Here is a 20,141-nt window from a genome sequence, read left to right on the forward strand (position 1 = left end):
GAAAAGTTCTGACATTTTTAAAGAGCAGCCAAGGCCCGCCTTGATTTCCAGCAACATCATGAGCTCAGTTATACAACCAACACATGTGCTTTTATAAGTCTTTACCAACATCCTTAAGAAATTATTCACCCCATCTTGGAGAAGAAATTGTAAAATCTATAGTCTGCAGCAGTCTTATGGAAACAGGTTTTTAAAATTTATAGTAGCAACACCTTTCTTTCTGGCTTTCTAGTTTTATGAATAATTGTCACCTCAGTGTTGCTTTATACCTCTGAGGCATGAATAAGATTATGGTTAATGCATATCTATAATGTTGTCTTTGTCTTTTCTCTGTTTAGAGTTATAAGTTATGTATCTGCAAGAGCAACAGCATCGATGTGTAAAACGTGCAGTGAGGATCTACCTTCTGCCTTTGCTGGATGGCGGTCATAGCATCTAGCTGAAACTCCAGCTTGTCTGTCCGACACAGTTTCCAGTAGAGGATGGAAATGATGATGATGACCACAAGAAGGGGGATCACCACCCCGATGACGATCCACATGTTGGTGTTCTCAGTGTCCGCGGGTGAAGATGCCAGCTTCTCCACAGCTTTAAACAAACAAATCAAAAACCTGAGTCCAAATATGATGCAATCAGAGTTTATCTGTTATAAACTAAAATGAAAATTTCAATTAGTTTAAAACAAAACTTATTTGTTCTCTGGAAGAGAACTGAAACAGATCTAAGCCAAAAAAGGGAAATAACTCCCATGAGGGGCTCTCATTAGGCCTTCATCTCTTGTTAGGATTCTTAATAGGAAAGAAAGGGCTTTTGTTACAGTGAGTAGAAAAATAAATAAAATAAACCTCAAAACGGTATCATAAACATACAAAAACACATGAATCACACATTAAGAGAATTTACATTCTTCTTGCAACCTCCCAACAAAACTCAAGGAAAAGGTCAAGATTAAGACTTGCTGGATTACATCTCAACAGGAAGCTTTAACTTGATTTAACTTTAACATGTTGCTTTTAGAACAAATAGAAACAGATCCTCACGTTGAGCCAAGACGCCCTGTACACGATATCCCAAGATAATGGCAGCTCTTTGAACATCCAGGGTGTTAAGCAGGTCGGCTGCTTGAACTGCAGGCATCCTCTCACCACTCTGATCCTCCACAAAATACACTATTTCTAAAGGGTTGTCTGTGCCCTCCATCCGGCTCGCACTCACAACCTGGGACACGGGACATGGAACAAAGGGTGTCACACAGAAACATCAGCAACAACCAACAGCTCAAATCAAGTAAAACATATGGAATATGCTCATGAAAATAATTTGTAAATGAATAAGTCATGTTTGGTGCAAAACTGAAAACACATATTTAGATTATATTTTGATGTAAGCTCCAAAAGAGATTTCTTTTAGAAATCAGTTTTTTGACCACATGCTGGACATGAAAAAGGTTTGATTAGACAAAATTTGAGGAACCTAAGATAAACATATGAATATGATTTTTAAAAAAAGGGTTTTAATCAACAATAAACATTGTGTGAATTATGCATCATGCAATTACACAGCAATCACCAGCCCTAATCACAGCTGGATGAATGCTGTCAGTGTCCACCACTCTTGAATAGTTTTCAGACATGTAATTTGCTTTTCCAAACATAAATGTGACCAGATGTTGGAAAAAGGCTGAAGGACACTTAGTAGACTCAGTTCCTTATTTGCATTCAGAGGGACTGTGGGGCTGGAATCCTCTCAGTAATCATCTTCTGAGAGGTTTTTATTTCTCTTTCGCTACATTTTTGCAATAAGACCACATTTCTTCCTCTGTCTGTTCAAACTTGTTCCTCGCTTTGAAAATAAATCAAAATAATGTGAGCTTTCCTTCTCAAGCCTATGTTTTAATTATGATGTTCATATTTGTTGCATTATCCAGTCAGTGTTTCCAGCGTGAAACATTCATGGCTAAAAGGCACTGCTCAAGCAACTGGAAAAGACGGGCTTCAGAAAATGAACATGAGATTCATGGATGATGACGCACCACCCTCTCTAAATTAAGAACGGAGTGTCTGATGAAGGTCCTCATGAGTAATGTGTCACAATTTCTGTAATAAAATGACTTTTTAATGAAGAGCCTCATTCCTCAAACTATAACGGTCATCAGTTTTGAGCTTGTGTGACTTCAGAAACTAAAATAAGACCCAGTCAGTTTGGCTTCTTTGGTCACCTTGAGATGTATTAATAAAACATCACAGTAAAAGTAAAAATTAACAAATATTTTGTGCAAAATAACCATTTATATTTACTTCACATACGTATAAAATAAGATGAACTATAAAGCTCCATCATATGGCAACCCAGAGTAGACATTCTGATTAAACTGGACACTATTAAAATAATCTGCACGCCTTGCCTGCTACACTGATCCATGCATGTATGTGTGTGTGTTTCCAGCCTACCACTCGGTACCCTCAGGCACAGCACGGTCTGCTGTCTGCATTACCGGAAAGCCTAAAGCTTAGGTCACGTCTGGGCTGACACAGAAAAAAGGCTGGGCAGGCACCCTCATTCCGGGTCAAATCTAGTCCATACACAGTTATTAGAGTGGAAAGAGGGCAGTGTGAATGTGTTTTATTGCACCACCCCCTCCAGCCTCCTCTTTCATCTGTCAAGGAAGTCTCATAAGGCATTTTCATAGAAGACAACACTATGCTTATTCTGTCATGACAGTCCAGAGCATCTGTCTGATATAAAGAATGTGAACAGGTGTGGACAAAAAACAACATAAGGGACTCCTTTTAGGTTTGGGTGTTCATCCTGCGTCTCACTGAGTCATTTAAGCAAACAGTCAAAAATGAATAGTGCCAGTACATAGTGGTGTTTGTGAAAAGAAAAGAAATCTATAAATAATTGCAGGGTCTAAAATCCCAAATCTAATCATCGGACAAAAACACAAACACTGAGGATTCTCCACTAATGTGGTCCTCCATTTTCCTAATTTACTCTGTGGGATTTATGGAGACAAATCAGGAAGCAGAAAGGTCAGAATCAGTATGGCTGCTACTTAACCAAGGTTGGTATTTATCATTCTGACAGCCCCCTTGTTTTAAGTTCACATCATGCACCAAGATTTCATGGGGTCAAATCAAAGATGCATCTCACAACAAGTGTCTTTTATGTAAATTTACTATCAGATTTTTTATTTTCCCACTCCATTAATACTTCTTTTTCCCAAAAAAGAGGCAACTGTTAATCGTCCCCACTGAAGGATGCAGGCGGAGAAAGGGACATAATTAATAATTGATCTGCTATTAGCTTCTCTGTGGCTCACAGAAACCATCAAGTGAAGAAATGAGGAAAAAAGGAGCAGGAATCTGAACCCCTTTAGGTGGTCGTCTTTGAGTGGCTTGCTTCTGGGGTAAATGGGATGCTGTTGCCATGGTGACAATGTCATATCCTGTCCCCTTAGACATGAGATGAGCAGGTGCAGAGAGGACTCACAAAAGCTGAAGCTTGATTAGTAAAGCACGAAGGCTGTCGCAGGGTACCAACACCGCAACACTCACACAAAGAATCCTCTGTACTCCAGCAAAGTACTTAAAGAGCTTGTATCATTTACAATTGTATAAATTATACAAAGAAAGATCTTTTTTTAACTAGATTTAGTGAACAATCCATTAACTTTACCAATTCACTGCTTCAGAGTGCAACAAGAGAAACACACTTTTATGTGTGCCTACTGCACAGCTCAGCAGTAAAATCTATTTACCTTACAATAAGTGAAAGCCTAACTGGTTTGTAATCAGTCTATGAAAACAATACCTGGACACTGCTGTTGCCAACAGTGGTGGCTCTTTTAATCCGCCTGATTTGCCCCATTGCCTCCCCAAGTAACGTGGCGATCCTGCGCTCAATGTTAGGCTGAAACGTCCTTTCACTCAATTTTTGGTCCACTACACCCAGGAGGACTATAAACACAAAACACAAATAATCAACATTGCAACACTGCTTTATATTCTCTGTGTAAGGTTCCAGGACTACTTTAACATGCTAAAATCTGAAATCATTATACCTGTTCGAACCCAGGAGGAGCGAAGCAGATCGCTGGTGTTCAGCTTCGGGTAATGAAACGCTAGAAGAAAAAGGGCAAAACAAAATGAACAAAGTTGAAGTTTAACGTGTAAATTAATGTTAGTGGTTTGACTCAAGCTCAGGGTACTCACGCTCAGCAATCTGTAGTACAGGAAAGCCAATGTAAAAGCTGAATTCCACCACTGTCAGTTTTAGCAGAGCATTGCTGACCTTTGACCCCATCAGATAACCCCTTGTACCACTAACAGCAAAGGTGATGTCCACTGGCTGCCTTACTAGCTGTGGCACAAATTTAGGAGCAGCCATAGTGATGTTTATAACCTGAAACAAACAAATAAAAAAGTGTTGTAGTACTAAAAATAACCGGCTTTAGTAATGGGTAATGACACAAAACTTGGCAGTGTGGTGATAGTTTGAAAGCATTTCAGTACTCAGTTTTATAGGAATACGCAAAACACTTATAAACCATAAAAAAAATCAACAAAACCTTTGTTAACAAAAAGTACATTTACTTATTATGCTCATTTACAGGTTTAAGGCTTGGTGTGTTGAAGGGGAGATTTATGTGCTTTACTCCAAAAAACTATGCTGAAAGTGTCAATCCTAGGAGAATTAAGGGTGTGATTGGACTAGATTTAGATTTAGGTCAACCATATAGGTAACTAAGAAAATATTTTAAACAGACAGACTGAGTGTGAGCAATATTTATTTAAGCCAGAATAATTGTTTTCATGAAGTACAGTAGCTGTCTTTACCTATTTTTGAAACCACTGACTAACTTGTCAATTATCAAATTCATGTTTGTGGCAAAAAATACTTATTTAAAAATAAAACAATTAGATTATTAAATTTACATTTTCCACTGAAGATAATCAGCTTTGACAAAAAAAAAAACAGTTACCAGGTTATTAAGTTTTTAGGCACAAAGTCAAACATCTCAACTCAAATTCAAAAACATAAATGTCTGACTTACATGCAGTGTAAAGTTGGTTGACTCCCTTGAGCGCCGACGCACTTCTGCAAAAGCTTTAGTCAAACCTTTCTCGATGCTCTCACTGAAGTTGCAGTAGCGCACATCTATATGACCAGGAACAAACTGCAGCACTGCAGAAAAGGGTTATTATGATTCTGAGACGAAGTTCACAACATTTAAAATGCTTACAGTTAATTGTTTTTGCAGTCTCAAAACAGTAATAGAGAGGCAGTTACCTGTGTGGATTTGATATTTACTGTCTGGGGTTATCCAGTTAGGAGCCACATACAGGAAACGTCGGTTGTGTTGTTGCAGAGCATTGATGACAGATATTGCTGTGCATACAACTGGACCCGACACAACTCGGAAGACAAACTTTGGCGGGGGACTCACAATCTGTGATACACACAACAAATGATAAAACAAGTCACTCATTAGAGTATTATAGTCATTGTTACTTTGCGGCCATTTATTTTCACTCAAAACAATCTCTGGTCCTCATATGTGAAAACATTTTAAATGGTTTGTGTTAAAAGAGTGTTAAAATATGTCCCTGTATTTCACAGAGGTTCATCAAGAAGAAGTATTGTCAGAACATAACCTCTATGAAACAGCTTGTAAAATAGACTTAATTTTTCTGATTTACTTCTTTGTTCTGTGGATGAAACCTACAAAATAGCTTGTTAGGCTGCATTTAATCCAGCTGTTTCTCGATTCTTAAGAAAACCAACAACAAGCTACATTTACTCGTCTGCTGCTCCTGAATAATTTTCCCTAAAGGCAGTTTATACAGTAAACAAAATACCCACTTTTCAACCATGATCTCGGTGCACAAAAATGTGATTTTCTTTTCTCACTCACAAACAAAAATGCTACATTATTCAGCAAAAAATGGAAGGAAAAGTAAACTATAAAATGCTACATTTACAAACAATATCAGAAAATTATACATTTAAAGTTGAAATATTCCCTTCAATACCAAAATCACTCAACATTCAAAAAGAATGATTTTATACATTGTTATGCCTTCTTAAGTATCAATAAAAGCTAATATCTTCCATATTATTATCTTAAAATAAATAAATAATGACAAATAATGAATAACATTACCTGCAGCTCTACTGTCTTGTTGAATTCCACTTTCAGTATGTCTCGGACTTGTGATTTGGCATATCCAGCAGTGACCCCAGAGGGAAAACCTTGCACACAAACCAGAAGTTGGAGTTGCAATTTCTCATACATGTATTTTAAATTTGAACTACAAAGGTTTGCACATTTAAGCCAGATGAAGCAAAATGAGACTTCATATTTACCAATCTTTGTTAAATAAACAGGCCTGTCCACTTTGCAGAGGTATGGTCTTGATGTTGCTGCAGCTGTGGTCTTTTCGCTGGTAGTAGAGATGATGTTGACACTAGTTGAGGTTTCAGCAGTGGGATTAGTTCCAGTTGTAGCTTGATGAGGAGTAGTTGTGCCAGCTTGACTTGTGGCTCCAGCAGAGACTGTACTATTGTCACTGCTTGTTGGGATCAAGGTCGTTGTGACTGAGACGTCAACTCCATCTTCAGTCATGCCTTGATCACTTAACATAACTGAGGGGACTAGGGTGACATTGTGAGATGCGGACTCATTTGAAGCTGAGGTTATATTGAAAGGTTGTCCAGTTACAAATGAGTCTTGAATTGCTATTTCTGTTGTAACAGCAGTTTTGTTGGCAGCAGGTTCAGTGGGAACTGCAGAGTAGGCTACAGTTGCAGTTAAGACAGTAGTAACGTTTACAGTGCTTTCTTCAAAAGAGTCTGTAACAAACCAATGAACATCTGTAAGAGAGTCAGAAGATATCAAATCTTCTCGCAGCAAAGGTGTTGCACTAGGCTCCAAAACCTCTGTTAATGTAGTTCTCATGTTTACTGTGAGTGTGTGCACAGACCGGCCTGTGGTGGACACCTGATCAATCCATATTGAAGAGGAAGAATCAAAAAAGTGTGTTGGGACTAAAGATGGGTCAAGAAAAGGCTCAGATGAATTGATCGGTTGAGGACTCTCCTCAGTGGGTGTTACTGTGGTTGAGTCATCATGAGGTCCAAACCCTGACAAATTACCAGAGGATTCATCATCAGTCAGATTACTGGTGAAGCCAGTGGCGGGCTTGATAGTTGTAGTATCGATATATAATTCAGTGACATTCTCCCCATGTTCAGCAACACTTTCAGAAACATTGCTCTCCTTGGTCAACTGAGTGGTGTAATACTCTAAACTGTTCATATCAGGTAAAAGGACATCTGTTGGTTGAATTGTAAAAGCATCTCCCAAATCTATGTCTGATATGTCAGGCATATCAGTATTAGGTTGGGGAGTAGGATTTGGTATAAAGTGAGCTGTTGTAGAGACAGGGGAGGGATAGATAGATTTAGGTGGAACAATGGTGCTGTATGTTGTCATGAGGCTTGGAGAAGGTGAGATGTTAGCAGGGTGCAGAGATGAAGGAGATATGACCACTCTGGAAGGAAATGATGTGTCATACTTTTCGGTGTCTTCCTCCAGATCATATGAGTCTGAGGGTACTTTGGTAACCAGAGAATAGTCGCCTACATCTGGATTGATAAAGGACATTGTTTCCAAGTAGTCTCCAGATCCCCAGTCTACATCCATGGTATTGGTGGGGTAGAAGTCCTCCGAAGGCACCTCAGTGGGTTCAGGTAAAGATGAAGTAGAGTCTGAGATGATGAAAGGCACATGGTAACCATGAAGCATAATCTCATCTTGGTTAGGGCTCAAACGCTTCAAATCTACTATTTGACTATACAAATCATTTGTCTCAAAGAAAGTCAGCTTAGGGGGTTCTGTAGGTCGGCCAGGAGCTAGGATCTTAACTGCTTGCATTTGAGCTGATGTCTCATCTTGTGTCTTAGTAGAAATTGATCTTTTGTCATATTGAAGACCTTGATGAGGTGTTGAGCCTGTAAAATGAGAAGGGTTTGGGGTTGTTATGAATGTATTTGACTGGGATAGTTGCTTGGATTTTGTAGGAGATGGAGAGAAAGAGGATGCCTCGTAGTTAGAAATTGCCTTGGACACTTTCCAGTCTGTAGAGTTTTTAGCTGATTCCTTAATTTGTGAACTAGATCCCAGAAGAGGTTCAGTGGGAATTAATACTGGGGTTGTCTGAACATGTGACTCCTCCACAAGGGCATCCCTTGGCATTATAGATTTAAAGTTTTCATATGCATTATGACTCCACTGAAAGTGCACAGTGTCTGCAGTCCTAGATTCTGGGATTGGCTCAGGAATGGATTTCAGGGCAACAGGTGACTCTGGGTTCTTCAAGGCAGTATAGTTTGGGTCTGGTAAGGCTGATAGTGATAAGCTTGTTGAACTTGGGTTGTCTCCAAGAAATTCCATGGGGGTAGTGTGTGAATCCAAAAGAGATTCATCTGCGAGAGAACACAAATTGTGCTTTAAGTTTAGGACCAAATACAGCTGGAAAAAAAGAGTGCTTAACTGTTGCTGAAGTTAGGCTAATTCTCAGAAATATTATCTTGACAATAATAAAAAACAGATCTGGGGCAATGAAAAGATTTCTAAAAATCAGAAAATCTCTGTGTATTTCTTGTTAAGACATTCCAACAACAAAATCATGAAGAAAAAATAAATAGTATAAAAATAAAACATAAATTCTGAAGAAAATGCTAATAATAGTAATAATAAAGGCAACATTCTGAAGGTGATGAGAAGACAATGCTGACAGACAATTTTCCTTTTTTTCCTGGTTTTAGTCATGGGAATATGCTGACATGTAGACACAGACCATATGTCTAGGATTTTACCAGAGAACTGCAGAGAAAGCATTATCTAGCCTTCGTTTCTTGTGCTTGATCTTTGAAGTGATAGATGATGTGATTTTCAACTCATCAAGAACAACTCTACTTCTTACACATGACATAAAAATCCTCAAGGGTAACATTAGAACAGGCAAAGTGTGGAAATGGCAAACGAAGATTGTGCAATGCTTTTCAAACTAAATTTATGTGCCAAAGGCTTTTCTCTCTGTATTGCATAACAATATGTATCATGCATGATTTAATTTAGAAAAAGCATTGATTGCACTGCTGAGACTCTGACATGTTTAAAAGCAGCTTCACAAGCTCAAATTATTCCTAAATAACTCATGTAATTTAAGAAGACCTTGTACCAGTTACATGGAGCTGCACAGGTTTGTCTCTTTGATATGCTGAAATGATTTTTGTTTGATAAAGTTTAAGCCTAAAAAGAAATGTCATGGTCATGCCAAAAGAAACTTTGAACACTGCTGTCTTTCCACAGAACAGTTTCACTGAATCTGATGTCAAATAAAAGGTCAGATAAAGAAGGTGATTTAAAGTGCTAACTTAAGTTAAATGGTATAATATTGGTGTCCAAACAAATGTCTTAAGTTATTCCTGATTTCTTTATTTTTAGATTTTAAAGAGCCAAATTTGTATAATCTTTTAAAATGGTCTTAAATATTATGTCTTAAGGCTTTCTAAAGTTATTTGAAGTTTTTCTTTGGCTGTTTTTCCGCATATTTTCTGTCCAGTACCTTACCATTTTCAGAGCAATGTATTGTTTACTGCAGGTGTTATGTCAGACATAAAAACACTTCTAAACTCAATGAATTAATCTGATGTCTCAACAAATAACAGACAACTTACCATTTTTTTTCTTTGTCAATAGCAACCTGTCATAAAAAAGCTTCCCATTTCTTTGCTTGAATTTATGAAAAAGCTAACAGTATGGCAAATAAAAATAGTATTCTAGCACCAATAAAGTTTTTTCTGCAAGAGCTATTAGCTGAAAATGTGGCATACAGTTGATAATCATCTGAAAGAAGATGCATCTCTCATGTCCTGTGTCAACTTTCCTTGACACGACTTTCAGATACTGTTCATCTGCTGGAGATGGTATTTTAAACCTGACTCTTCCTCTTTTGTCCTTCACTTGTCCAGGTTCCTCATTCTTTAAAGGAAACAGTGAACATTATGCTGTTATGGTCATGTGAAAGCAGCTACATTTAAAAAAAAGAACCAAACCCACTACAGAAACAACACAAAAAAACAAAAAAGATTTAAAGACCTTTAAAATGCCTGTCAATCGATTGATTAGGAGCACTTTAAAATATTACAATGAAGTCTTGCTTCTTGCCAGCAGTTTTGCACAGTACAACCAAAAGTACAGATGCAACCAACACAGTGTCTTAAATACATTATGATCATTACTGTAGGAAGTTCACTTTAAACAGTATCCATATATTGAATTGCCAGCAGCTGCAAAGAATGCTGCTCTCTGTAGTTTACCAAAGCTCTGCAGCAGAATCATCTGAGGGAGAAGACTATTTTTATTATCAAGAAGACAAAGGAGAGAAGTACACTTTTAAAAAGCATCAACACAAAATAAGATTTCTGGAGCACCATCTTCAATGTACTGTATTGCTTCATAAGCACAAGGTTGCTGGCTTGGCCTGGAAAACTCCCAACTTAATTATAACCTACACTGGTACCTTAATTAAGTCAGCATGCGACTATTACAGAACCCACTGGAAAGGACTTGGGAAGAATCCAGTCTTTCTTTTCAAATGCTTGGCCCAGCAGCCAAGTGTTTGAATCCAGAGAGATGCAGCACACAGATGGGCAGATGCACAGCAACAAAACACAATAATGTGATTGACTCCTGGATAGATGGAAGTCTTATAAGTGAGGCTAGTAGCAACATCTGGCAACCTGCTTTAAATAATCCAAACCAATGGAAGAAAAAGTTAATTTGGTGCAACAATATTTTTTTATTAGGTCATAATAAAAAAAAGAAAAAGAAAATGCAGCGTTGGTTGGTGTTTAAGTCTCAGACTAAACATAATTTGAACATTCAACTGAAATATCTGTGTTTGACTGTAACAAGCAACACATTCTGAATGCTACAAACAAGCAAAGGCAGTCTGTGTTTATTGGAAAAACCACAGTGAAGTTTGAGGTCAAACTGTTATATGTGGCCCCAAAATGTCAACTCATCTCAGCACACCCCAGAAGTGACGAACCATTTCATTTGTATTCACATTCAGGACAAATAAGCATGCATGGATGGAACACAAAAATCCAGCTAATCAGGATGAGTGCCTTTATTGGCAGATAATCAGTAATATTAACTGTGGGAAAAATTAAATCAATAATTTGTGATGCTAACAATGGTAATGAACTGTGGTAACAAAAAAGAAGGTTAAAAATACAGTTATACTAATGTTTAAACAAAAGTAACTTAAAACACTAAATATCAAATTATATAACACAACTGAGTAAAGTCAAAGTTACATTAAAATTGCTAAAATAATTCAATAAGTAAACATGTGCTTAATACTTGACTGCTAATCTTTGTTAATGACAGCTGAAGCTCTGAGCAGCAGACAGCAAGCAGACACAGAAGAGATGGGCCTGGAGTAGGGCTGACATTACATTCGGCCAAAACTGATGATGCTCTCAAAGACTATGCAGCGTTACCAGCTGTTCATTGAAACACGAGTGCGTTACAGTTGGTTGGCTGCTCATTGTTGGGTCTATCCACGAAACTAAACACCAAACCTAATACTTGTGGACAACTTCAAATAACCTGTCACAAACGTTTACTCAAGTCCACAGCTGATCCAAACAACATTGTCACAGTTTTCCAAGGACAAGGTTAAGATATCTGAACTAGAACTGGTTTTATTACTTTTATTGTTACTGAAATAACTTTCAAAAGCAGTATGAGTTACAGGTTTTTATTATGAATTTAGTTATTTTCCATTTTCACTAATTAGGTCTCAATTATGTCTATTTGACATGTATTTGACAAGCCTGTACTTTGAATTTGCTGATTTAACTAGTCTTCAAAATCTAGGCCTAGAAACCAGTAATTTACCCTCTACCTTCACAAATCCACCCCACACACAGACACACACATACTTTTCCTTGTGGTACCAACACAGTGTTTTTTTATTTTTATTTTAACTTTCCTCCTAAATTATAGAAGTTCCTTATTTATAGCTTTAAACATAAATTGTGCACTTTTAAATATAACCAAATCCCAGAATTTCAGTGTTTGACTTTAAAAACAATGGTTTTGTGAGCCACCTAAACCCCACAATTGTAATTGCAATTTACAACAACATCATGTTTTTCTAATATTGTGCCACTCTCAACAGTAGTAATGACATCTTTACGACCCCTGATGAGGTAAACTTCTAGATGGTAATGTTCACACAAAATTTACACAGACTGCAATTTAATTTAATTTCATTTCATTTACACACTTAGATAATATTTTATTAATTCAAATTTAGGAATATGTGACACAAAAATGAGTTTCTTAGTAATGGGCTTGGTTTATTTGCTTTAGTTTCTACATCCATTTCCAGGCTTAATTATTGCTGGTAATTGTTAAAAAGAACCATGGAAAAAAGATTCTGCCAGGACGGGGATTATCACTGGTGTTGGCTGAGCTAACGTTGACTAAAAAAAATCCCTACAACAACACAAATAGTGATGAAAATGCCCTGAGGTGCATTTGTAATACAGAACATAAACAGATATAAATAAAAAATAGGAGGACAAGGCCTACTGTGTTGAACTGTGTAATATAATATTGATATGCTTTAAACTGAATCAGTTGCGCAAAGAAAAAAAAATAGCACTGACAGATATGACACATAGAATAGCAAGGCTATTTGCAAAAAGAGAAAAACATGAATTTATTGAAACTGTTTTGAGTAGAGTTCAAATATCCATCTGGGAGATGAGTTTGCTCTGTTTTAGAATGGAGGGGAAATTGCAACTAAGCCATGGTTCTCAGAACAAAACAAATCACACACCAACAGGAAAAACTTCCACCTCTAGCATATGTTTTAGCTTAATAGCTTAGTACTAATTTGGTGGGGCTTTTAGTTCAAGCCAAACTACATTTAATTATTAGAGTCAGGTCAACAAGCAGCACGCACACACACACGTGCTTACACACACAGACATATTGCACATAAACAGTCATAAATTTCTAATGTCAAGAAAGTGGAGTTAACAGTTGCAGAACTCCATGACATCATTTCCCATGCCTGCCAGATCCTTTACTGTAAAAGAAGAAAGTCATTTAATGGTTGTGTAATTGTAAAGAGAAGAGACAGAAGAAAGGGATCCTTAGTATTAATGCTCACTAACTACAACCTCACACATGGTTCTGTTTTTAGCTGAGCCCCTTGCGTGACTGGCTCTTTTCAGCTGGCAAGAGCTGAGTATGCTGAGAACAGTCAAACAATCAAGATATGTCTGTGTGCTGACATTTGGTTTATCAGGAAAGCTTTTAAGATGGGAAAGATTGAATTGTTTTTATCAGTTGAGCTGAATTAGACCGTGGTCTCTGCCAAAGCTCAAGCATCCCCTAACAGAAAAAAAGTCAAAACAATTCAGCTTATAAAATAATGTTTTGTTGTTGCAAACTTCCAAAAGTTGCGTTCTAATTCACTGAAGTACTTGTTTATTTTAGTCAGTATAAGCATTGGAAGCTAAAAAAATAACATTTAAATCAAACATAAGTGAGCTACATAGAAACTTAGTTTGAATAATATTTCAAATCTTGCCACTCAATTAATAAAGAGCAAAACAAAGTTTTCTAGTTGAAAACTTTTCCGGTGATCAAATATGAACATGAGAGGAGGGATCTGACTGCAGTGCACAGATCTTCTAAAATATTCATGTGGCCCTCAGTTTTTCTTTCCTGAGGGAATACTTTGTCAGATAAGCAAAAGGGGAGTTCAAGAAAGAGGGGGAGCAGGATGAGGGGGAGGGGACATGACTAGTAGTACAAGAGCCCAATTGAGAGAAAGGACGAGGTGTAACAGAGGGAGAGAATTAGATGTGCAGAAACTCTGAGGCACAGCAGCTGACTTTCCTCAACATTTTCCTGAGTCTTAGGTCATTTGTTAGTAACACATTGGGCCATGTGTCTAAAATCTTAAAGTTTGAGGACAAAGTTTCATTAAAAGAGTTCCACAAAACAAAAACTAGAAGGAGTCTCCTCAAAGAAGTAATCCTGATTGTTCAGTGCCAGAATGTCAATCTTCATGAAAGACCCAACACATCAAAACAACCTTCACATAAAATTTGGCTACACTTCTTCACTTTCTCAAGTCCTGATTTTCTTGCAAAAACAGAAAGACATACATTTGTAACCAGAGAGGCACAGAGGACAGCATCACTCAGCACCCTCTTCCACTTTGTCTCAATCCTGCCTACCGGCTACTGGCAGACTTTAGATCCAGGACTAACAAACTCGGGCCGATGAGTTAGGTAAAGCCCTCTTTGTAGCTGGAAGGAAGCCATTTCCAGGTCTAAAAATCATTAAATGGGAAAGGAAATGTCTGTGCGGGAAAGGTGAGGTGCTTACTTGTAGGTTTCAAACTACTGTTGTAATGCTGAAAGGACCAAACCAAAATGATGTAGCCTGGGGAAGCTCAAAAGAGGTCATCAGCAACTTGGGCTTAGCACAACATGGCCTCAGGAAACCAAAACAGGCTGACAGGCTGTTAACATGAAAAACTGAGACTGAGCTATCAGTTTATAATACATACTGGCCTCCTAAAAGAGAACATGCATGCTATGTTCATTTGCCAACAAACCTTTGACAAGTTAAGAAGACATGTTTCAGCTGAGAATATTATGATATTCCCCAGGCACAAATAAATAATACTGAACTAAAGAAATGTAAAGTTTGCTATGAATCTGCTGGTGTAGATTTTCACTTATCTAGGACTCTGCAATCCTAAGACGCAAAGAGAAGACCACTCGACTTTGTTTGAGGTGAAGAACTGAAAACTGCAAAGACTTTCAGGTGAGAAGTAAAACATCTTTGAGAAACGTCCATTTGCCTTCTGTTCAACTCTTCGATTTGCCAAAGAAACAAAAATCTAGAAAATGAAAAAAAAAACTAAAGAGGCATGACAAAAACTAAATAAATTTTACTGATGCATGGCTTAAATGACAAAGCTTATTGGTGATGTGGTCTTTGTCTGAAAAGATTGCTCTTTTCAAACACAACTTGTAGGATCCTAAACTGAACTGGAAAATTGCCCTTGTAAAAAACAATGGTACACAAAATTACTCACAGATGTATATTTACACGCTGTGAAACGTTTAAATCACAATCTTAATTACTTTGTATGTAATAATGGACAACAGTAAAAATGATACATAAAAACTAAGGGAACTATAAAATACTGTTTGGCTATGTAAAACAACGATGCTGGAAAGCACTACAATGAACAACAGTGTTACAGTGATTAAACGTGATTTTCACAAACATTAAAGAGCTGCTCGAAACAGAGCCAAACTTTGTTGGGACAGGCTGACATGCAGGGTCAGCTACTGGCCACTCTCCAATAATACATCACTTGGGTCCGGCGGCAGGCCTGGTGAGCGCAATAATACCCAGTGTTTGGCTTTTGATAGGTTCTGCCCATTGATCTGCAGCCGCTTCCAGCACTAATGAATAATGAATGGCCATATTGTCATCCTGCACAGATCAAATTTCATGTGGCAATGGACTGCACTGGTAATTAGACGGGACTTCGCTGGCCTTTAGCTTCCTGTGCTGAACTTGCCAGACAATGTGGTGCAGAGAGAGAAAAGGGACAAAAATAAGAAAACCTTTGAGCACATTTCGTGGGATTTCAAAAACAGGAAATAAAAGGAAGCTTTTAAGTGTATCTAAAAAGCTATCAAGTTATAAAGTCTTAGATTTAAAAAGTTAATTAAAAGGAACATGTATTGCTACCATGCTGGACATGACCTAGAAACTCAAAAAAGCTAAAGCTGCAAAGACTAGATGTATAACCATTAAACAAAACATGGAAATAAAAATGCATTACTGCTTGTGAATCCATTCTGTAACAAAAGGTGAACAATACAGCATCTTCTGTAATGTTGCAGTCAGTGATAGCATGACAGATCTATTACCAATCACTAAACCAACTGTTCTGCAGATGTAGTCTTGGGAAACATTTAAGGATGACTAACTTCATTTGTTAGCTTTTAAATATCAGCTTCACTCAAACATTGTTTTTCACAGTGGGGAATAATGAATAAATCTTAACACACTTGTACACATTTTCTGTTCTTCAACATGCAACAGTTTAATGAGGGCATAAAATACATAAAAATAAATTCAGCTGCATCTAATTTTGCTTTCATTCAAGCTTTCTGATATTATTATCTAAGAAGATAAATAATAAAATGTTTGATTCAAATTGGAGGACCAAAATCCAACCATTTCAGCAGGCCTAAATAAATCTAAAACTGTTGAATCAACAGCAAGGCTCAACAAAAAGAATGTATTGTTGCACGAACAAGAACTTTAGTTTATTACACATCATTCTGACATATTTTCAAACTGATTAACAATAATCGCTCCGTTCTAACGTTTACCATTTTTGTTTTGCTGCATCTTTTCAGCTTTTGCTTTTTGTCCAAGTTGAAGTTGCTTGGCAGAACTTTCTTTGAAATAAATTTCAAAAACTAAAAATAACAGTTTTTTCTGTCTTATAATATGTAGTTGTATCATATAATGTGTACAAATTCAGCGGTAGAGACACTGTAAATTAAGAAACCATCAATTAGAGCTGGATCAGGCAGCACTAGTACTGAAGCTAGAGAGCCAAGCAAGCTAACGTTTCTCACAAACTGCTGCCAAGCCTGATGAGATAGCTGTGATTATGACCAGAGCCACTGGATGACATAGCATCGGCCATTCCTGTCATTATGCATGGTTGTGCTTTGGCAGTTATGAATATAGCAATGACATATGGCCAACACGAAGTGCATGCTGGTGTGAGAGTGTCAACAATAAGCTAACATATCTGTAGAGGCTAAATGTTGTAGTGATAATACGATTTTCCAGAACTGTGCTGTTAACAATGACATCTTGTTAATGTGACAAGCTTAGACGACTATGTAAAGCTACTATAGACATATTTGTGGTGCCATACCTTCAAAAACAGATGGGGTTACAATCAGAGCAATATCATCAGCACAGAGCAGCTGCCTATATGTGTATAAATTGATAATAATATGACTGAAGTTCCTTTTTAACCACACTGACAAAATCTTGCAACTGCAATAAACCCTAGAAAGTTGTTGTTCCACATAAATAGTTGTGACATTAAAAAAAAAAAGTTATACAGGGGTGTTTTTATATGTTAGCCAGGCTTTCTAACTTATAAATTACTGATTTCCTGTTCATGCTAGCATTTTTCTGCATGATCCTATTAAAATGTAATATCCCAGATTTTGCCACTTACATGTTCTTTTTCCTGGGCAACATGCAGGGGGAGGGGTATTAATGGGATAACGTCAGCGTCAAAAAGCCCATGGAAATTACCCGTCAAGTGGTTGAGTTTAGACCCTTTCTTTCTCTCCAATTAGAAGAAATTGCTTTGACTCTTGAGTGCGACAGAATTATTTTGATCTTTGGAGAAAATCCTAAATCAAACAATCTAACATGCTAACTGTGACAACTGGCCTGGGTCAAGCAGGGTCTCTGACACAGTTCACATGAAAACCAAGACTTAAACTAACAAACAAAGGTTTCGGGTTTACAAAACAAAGCAAACTGAAGGTTCATTATTAAACATGTATACCGTGTTATTTCTTGGTAAGAAGGGGAGGACAGCTTTATGTTGCAAAATGAGGAACAACGGCAACAGAAAGGATAGTTGTTAGGTTGGCTTTGTGTAAAACACACAATAACCTTAAATACTCCAGTGCAGCTGCTGAGTGCTTCAACAAGACTACAATTGTGCCTCGTGTCTCTTGAATGTGAATAATCGTGTCACATATTACTGAAAATGTGCAATCATGGCTAGAAACCATATTATGAAGAAAAGTGAACTTAAAAAATGCAAACAGAAACAAAATAACTAGGTTGTTAAAACCCTTGACAGTGTTAACTAGACTGGAAAAAAAAAATAGGAGGCTAAAGGATTCAGACATCCTTCAACCCTCTCACGTTGAGGCGGGAGGAATAAAAACCAGAAGGAAATCCATCAAAATAAAAACCTTGAGGCTCTAGGATGCCTAAAATACATTCAACAGCAAATAAAAACTCAATTTATAGAAGCAGCATGAATATTAACTTCAAATTTAGTGTAATTTATGCAGTTGTTCATACTGAAATAGTTTACATTATGTATTTACAAGTCTGTAAGTATTAAAATACCATTTCTCTCTTTTTAACAATAATACAATTCAATATATCAAAATTACAAACAATAATTCTGCCATAATACACTCATTTAGATGCATTTATCAGTGCACAAATGCAGTTAATGCTACTACGTCTGAAATCTGCTGCTCTTTAAACCTAATGTTTTACAAGACACTGATGTATGCTAGTTGCGTAACACAATATATAAGTTGGAGGATCATGTTGTGTGAGTCAGCAGAAGGTGTCCTCTTACCTCCAACAGGTGATCCCGCTGTGATCGCTGTTACCAACACGGCTATCCCCAGAAACGCTGCATGTTGGATAAGAGCCTTGGGCATCACCACCAAACCCACAGTGGAGCGTAAACCTGCCATGGTGCGGCGGGGTTCGAGTCAAGGCATTTCCTCCAGTGAAGAAGACGGGATTTGTTGCAGAGAGACAAACTGAGGCTCGGGTTTGGTCTTCTTGTCTCTATGCTCCGTCCTTTGGCAGCATGGCCTTTCCAGTGGAGAAAGGCTGTAGGGAAACAAAGAAGACACAGTGTGACATTTAAAACAAAACAGGCATGTTTGAATTTACTATTCAGCATCACTTGAATAATCAGCGACTGAGTGAAAACCCATCACACTGAAGCATTTGTTGTCATGGTCAAAAACTGCATTTTAACTTGAAACGTGTCTGAACAAGGCTGATTATGTCTGGTTAAGAAAACAACTTTTTTTTCATTATTATTATTTTATTTTGCTGGTCAATAGTATCTCAGCACTGGGCCTTTAAAATAAACTAAGGTATCCGGTAGGTTTAGGTTGGATTTTTACAAAGTCATGTTTATCTTGAATGTGGGGAAAAAAATAGGTCAAAGTAATCACACACACACACACACACACACACACACACACACTTCCATATCTCATCCCACAATCAGAGGACCAGGTCAGTGTTATCCTGGGTTACAATATAGTGCAAAAAACAAAATATTTTTGCTTTTGTTTTTTCTCGTTATTAGCAGCCAAACCGAGACATGCGAGAACACATACATCCCATAGACAAGCAGACTAAGATGTAGTCTAACGTGGACAATAAGGCGACAACACAGACGTCATATCTGTGCTGTTAGCTTCCAGGCTCTCATCAGGACACTTCAGTCTCTCGTCCTACATCCCGTCCCGTTACTAGTAAGATTAGCGCTCATGTGGCTCTTCATAAAACTAGACAAAGCAGGTTACAGCCCTTCCTTGAGCATAACTGCAAAGATGGTAAAAGCTGGTTAGCATGCACACTTTTGGTGTTATTTCCCAAAGCTAGCTCTGAAAGCAAAAGATAAAACGATATTTCCCCCTGTCTCCCCCTGCCCGAGCTACTCTCAGCCAGCACGTAGCTGCGCACACAAGAACAGACTTACCCCCACCAAAAAAAGCTCCAGCTCAGTCAGTTTTTCATATGTTGGGATAAGAAGAAAACATCCTTGGATGAAATAAAATCCTGCATGAAGCTTTCCCCTTCACCTTCACGTAACCACGTCCCTGCGCGTGAAGTTAATTCGGGGTGAACGTGCCGCACACAACCTGGTAGCTCCTTTTGATCTGACACTCTTTTAGTAACAGTTACCTTCTCTTGCCTTGATTGGCTTAGCCCCGCCCCCTGACAGCTCTGATTAGTTTATGATCCAACAAGGCCCACTCTGATTGGCTGACGCTCTTTTCCGTCATGGTGGGGTTTCCATATTAGGTTGGTCCTTGTCGACTGGCGTCTGCGGCTTCCACGGCAACGTTACCTCATGCAATGATGCACCTAATAAATATGGGAGAACATATTTGTGCAAGCCTATAAAATT

General features: G+C 37.8%; 1 protein-coding gene across 3 annotated transcripts in view; it reads right to left on the reverse strand.

The window, feature by feature from the left end:
- si:ch211-1e14.1 (UPF0606 protein KIAA1549) overlaps positions 1-19,914 on the reverse strand; it is a 31,810-nt gene extending 11,896 nt beyond the window's left edge. For 2 of the 3 annotated variants that reach the window (XM_017419058.3, XM_017419056.3), the window contains exons 1-11: positions 19,710-19,914; positions 18,561-18,823; positions 6,370-8,490; positions 6,167-6,255; positions 5,293-5,452; positions 5,057-5,187; positions 4,215-4,404; positions 4,064-4,123; positions 3,814-3,959; positions 1,041-1,218; positions 404-588 (exon numbers count right to left, since the gene is read on the reverse strand). In XM_017419058.3, the coding sequence (XP_017274547.1) occupies positions 404-588; positions 1,041-1,218; positions 3,814-3,959; positions 4,064-4,123; positions 4,215-4,404; positions 5,057-5,187; positions 5,293-5,452; positions 6,167-6,255; positions 6,370-8,490; positions 18,561-18,681 (3,381 nt within the window). In that variant the 5' untranslated portion in view covers positions 18,682-18,823; positions 19,710-19,914. The remainder of the gene's footprint in view (positions 1-403; positions 589-1,040; positions 1,219-3,813; positions 3,960-4,063; positions 4,124-4,214; positions 4,405-5,056; positions 5,188-5,292; positions 5,453-6,166; positions 6,256-6,369; positions 8,491-18,560; positions 18,824-19,709) is intronic. The other variant, XM_017419057.3, reaches the window with a different exon arrangement.
- Positions 19,915-20,141: the final 227 nt, after the last annotated feature.

Source organism: Kryptolebias marmoratus, linkage group LG11, assembly GCF_001649575.2.
Source record: "Kryptolebias marmoratus isolate JLee-2015 linkage group LG11, ASM164957v2, whole genome shotgun sequence".
Classification (NCBI taxonomy): Eukaryota; Metazoa; Chordata; class Actinopteri; order Cyprinodontiformes; family Rivulidae; genus Kryptolebias; species Kryptolebias marmoratus.